This window comes from Meleagris gallopavo, chromosome 2, assembly GCF_000146605.3.
Source record: "Meleagris gallopavo isolate NT-WF06-2002-E0010 breed Aviagen turkey brand Nicholas breeding stock chromosome 2, Turkey_5.1, whole genome shotgun sequence".
In the NCBI taxonomy this organism is placed as follows: Eukaryota; Metazoa; Chordata; class Aves; order Galliformes; family Phasianidae; genus Meleagris; species Meleagris gallopavo.
The window spans coordinates 24,284,081-24,287,086 of NC_015012.2; the positions used below are offsets into that span (position 1 = coordinate 24,284,081).

Consider the following 3,006-nt stretch of genomic DNA (forward strand, 5'->3'; position numbering starts at 1 on the left):
TGTAAAGAATCACTAGAAGTTAGAAAACACATGGTAGCAAACTTTCATTTGCAGCCATTTGTGGGGAATCTAATTCCAAAGTTCATTAAAACCTGTTTGAAGTACTACACAGACACTGTTTTCCGCTTGTTATACTGACGCATGCACTTGTGGCTTTTCATAATTATTCACAGAGATACAGCATGTATTTTCTATGCACCTTTTATCTTTGTGATTTGTAACAGTGTCATCACTTCACACATTGCCACAACTCTGGACTGTAAAAGTTTTCATAGGTCAGGTTTACTCCCACATTTACACAAATAAACTGTGCCTATCAGTCTCCCAGCAAGAAACCGCATACCCAACAAATAATGGACACTCCTTTGTCTAAAATATATGTTTTCATACACATGCAGACCATATATCCTTAAAATTAACCTAGCACTTATGAGAATGAATTAAAGATGACATAAAGCTTTGACACACAAGCTAGCACAGAACGTGAAAGTATTTTGTCTTTGTGATATCAAACCCTACAAGATAATAACAGGAGGTACATTGAGGAGAAATCTAAAAAAAAAGTGTTTATTCTCTGTACAGATACAGATGAATCCAGATGATGACATTATTTACCCTCCCACTTTCACTCCCTACTACATTGACCAGGCAAACAACAACATAGGATAACACAGTTCACTGACGTTACAGTTGCACACCCCTGTGGCAACTTTCTTGATATACATATATTTGGTGAGTCAACAGTAGTCAAAATACAGTTCAAGTTATAGTAGGTCACACATCAAATTAGAAGTAGCCCAGAAAGCAGCATAATGATATTTCATTACAACTTTAACATGAAAAAGCAACTATTAACGACTTTCCATTGGTTACAGCTATAGAAAGTGCTGTTTTAACATAGTATTTATATTAAAAATTACACAGAACAGCATGCTTTTTTTTCTTGAGTTTTTATTGAATACTTAATTTCATAAACAACTAAAGCATAAAAGACCGTTTATGATGCTTCCAATCTTCTTTTCCTCCATTCTTCCACATAGAATTTGAATGACTCCTATAAATAGAGTGGAATAAACAAGTTCAACGTTATTTCAACTGAAAAGTTACTAATTCCGAACAAAGTCATGTATCTTGACAAAAGCAAAATCCATTACTCTCTGTCACGAAAAACTAGATCTGTATTGAAGTCTGTATAATTAAGAGAAATATCAGGGAGAGAGAATAAAAGGAAAAGGAAAACCTTGCCAAAAATGCACAATGAAGCTTCTATTACAAAATGCAATAATATAATCAATTTCATTTAAAAAATGAAAATACTTTTTAACTGCAATCTGCAGTTGTGCCAAAAAAAATTCCAAGCTGCTTTTAAGCATAAAGTTGTATTTGAGAAAAAAATGCACGGGGAAATCAGAAGATGAATCATTGCAGTGACTTTGAAAAATGTTATTTTCATTAACTACATGTAAGAAATAGAGACTCTAGCTTTTAAATAAAAATTCATATTTCAAATTATGTCAAAGCTGCTGAAAAAAGGCAGCTGTTAACAGGCTAAAACATTTCGAGTCAATTTCCTGATTCTTTGTAAAAAAGAAAAAAAAATCACATTTCTCATGAAGCAGTATGGACAAACTAGATATAATCAGTTCTTCAGAGAACTACACAAAACCACTAATCTTAAAGTATAAAAATCAGCTAGCAGATGGCAATAAGAAGTTTGAAAAGAGAGAGAAAATAAAATAAGTCATTATTTAAGACTTTCCTTGAGATGATACTAGCAGACTACTAGTGAAAGGAATGATGTGAGAAGTATTTGCAGTCTTGACAGATTTAGTGTCATGCCATTTGTCACCCTCAAACAAGACGTATTTGCACAGTTGCATGCATCTTGGCAAGGCAACCAGAAGTAAAGCTGCCATACGAAAATAATTCTTCCAGTTCTAAAATCCCATCATACCAAGACAGCAACTTGTATTAGATATAAAGCTAGCAATTAATGAAAACTAAAACCCATTAATTGTTTATGAAATACACATTCTGTAAGCCTTTAAAGTTCACGCACTTAAATGCCCAAAGGACATTTGATAAACATACACCTGTAGATGAATGCCTGATAAGGATCAGGCAGTTTAAACATAATAAGCCCCAAGAGTTTTATTTCCCCAAGTCAAATCCAACTCAAGATTACTACAACTCCTACAGCACTCAGTACTTCATACATTATTACCTCCTTTGAGGAATCTCTGCAGAGATTTAATCCCTATGTAATTATTCATGCAATTTGCTTTATTGACATTGAAATACACAGTTCTGTAGATCTATTTCTTAATTAGGAAATACTCACAGGGGGCTCAGTGAAAGGGACAGGCTCTCCTGCTTTCTTCAGAAAAGCTGCTAGAGATTTCAGAGATAGCTCAGGCAGCTGTATATTCTTTTCTTTCGTTTTCTCATACACAGCCTTCACAGAAGCAACGTCTCCATCTAATTCTGAAGGGAAAAAGAAATAAATCAAAACCAACCTTCCCCAATGGTGAAAAGCTCCTCTTTTCACTTCTTTCCATGAAGTCACTCATTCCTATTACTTCCCAAGACATATTCTAAGTATTTTAATATACAATATTATTAACATTCTGTTTTTTTCATATTTCACTGCAGTTCTCATATGAAGAGAATACAACAGAAGGCCGTTCCTGCCTTCCCTTTTATCTGAGGCTGGATGAGCTTCAAATTCCTTCAAGAATATGCTGAAACCACGGGGGATAGGAGCTGCCTGCAGTGACACCACTCTAAGACGTGAGACACAAAGTCATATGCCTCTTTTGGAGGCAAATGACACAAAATAAAACAAGAGCTAAAATAAAAACCACTAATGTTCAGCTTCTAAGAACTCTAAAACATAACTGTTCTCTTAAGTACAGGCAGAATATTGTTACAGCTACACGCACTGGCTATGTAAAAACTGTAACCAGAAGGAACAAATAGAAGGGCAAGCATTCATTCTACAAAAAA

The 3,006-nt window shown here is 34.5% G+C and overlaps 1 protein-coding gene across 1 annotated transcript in view; it reads right to left on the reverse strand.

Moving 5' to 3' along the window:
• Positions 1 to 540: 540 nt before the first annotated feature.
• The window catches only part of LRPPRC (leucine rich pentatricopeptide repeat containing), a 94,196-nt gene continuing 91,730 nt past the window's right edge, over positions 541 to 3,006 (reverse strand). Inside the window, exons 37-38 of the mRNA XM_019612713.2 lie at positions 2,342 to 2,484; positions 541 to 1,054 (exon numbers count right to left, since the gene is read on the reverse strand). Coding sequence (XP_019468258.1) covers positions 998 to 1,054; positions 2,342 to 2,484 — 200 coding nt within the window. The 3' untranslated portion in view covers positions 541 to 997. The remainder of the gene's footprint in view (positions 1,055 to 2,341; positions 2,485 to 3,006) is intronic.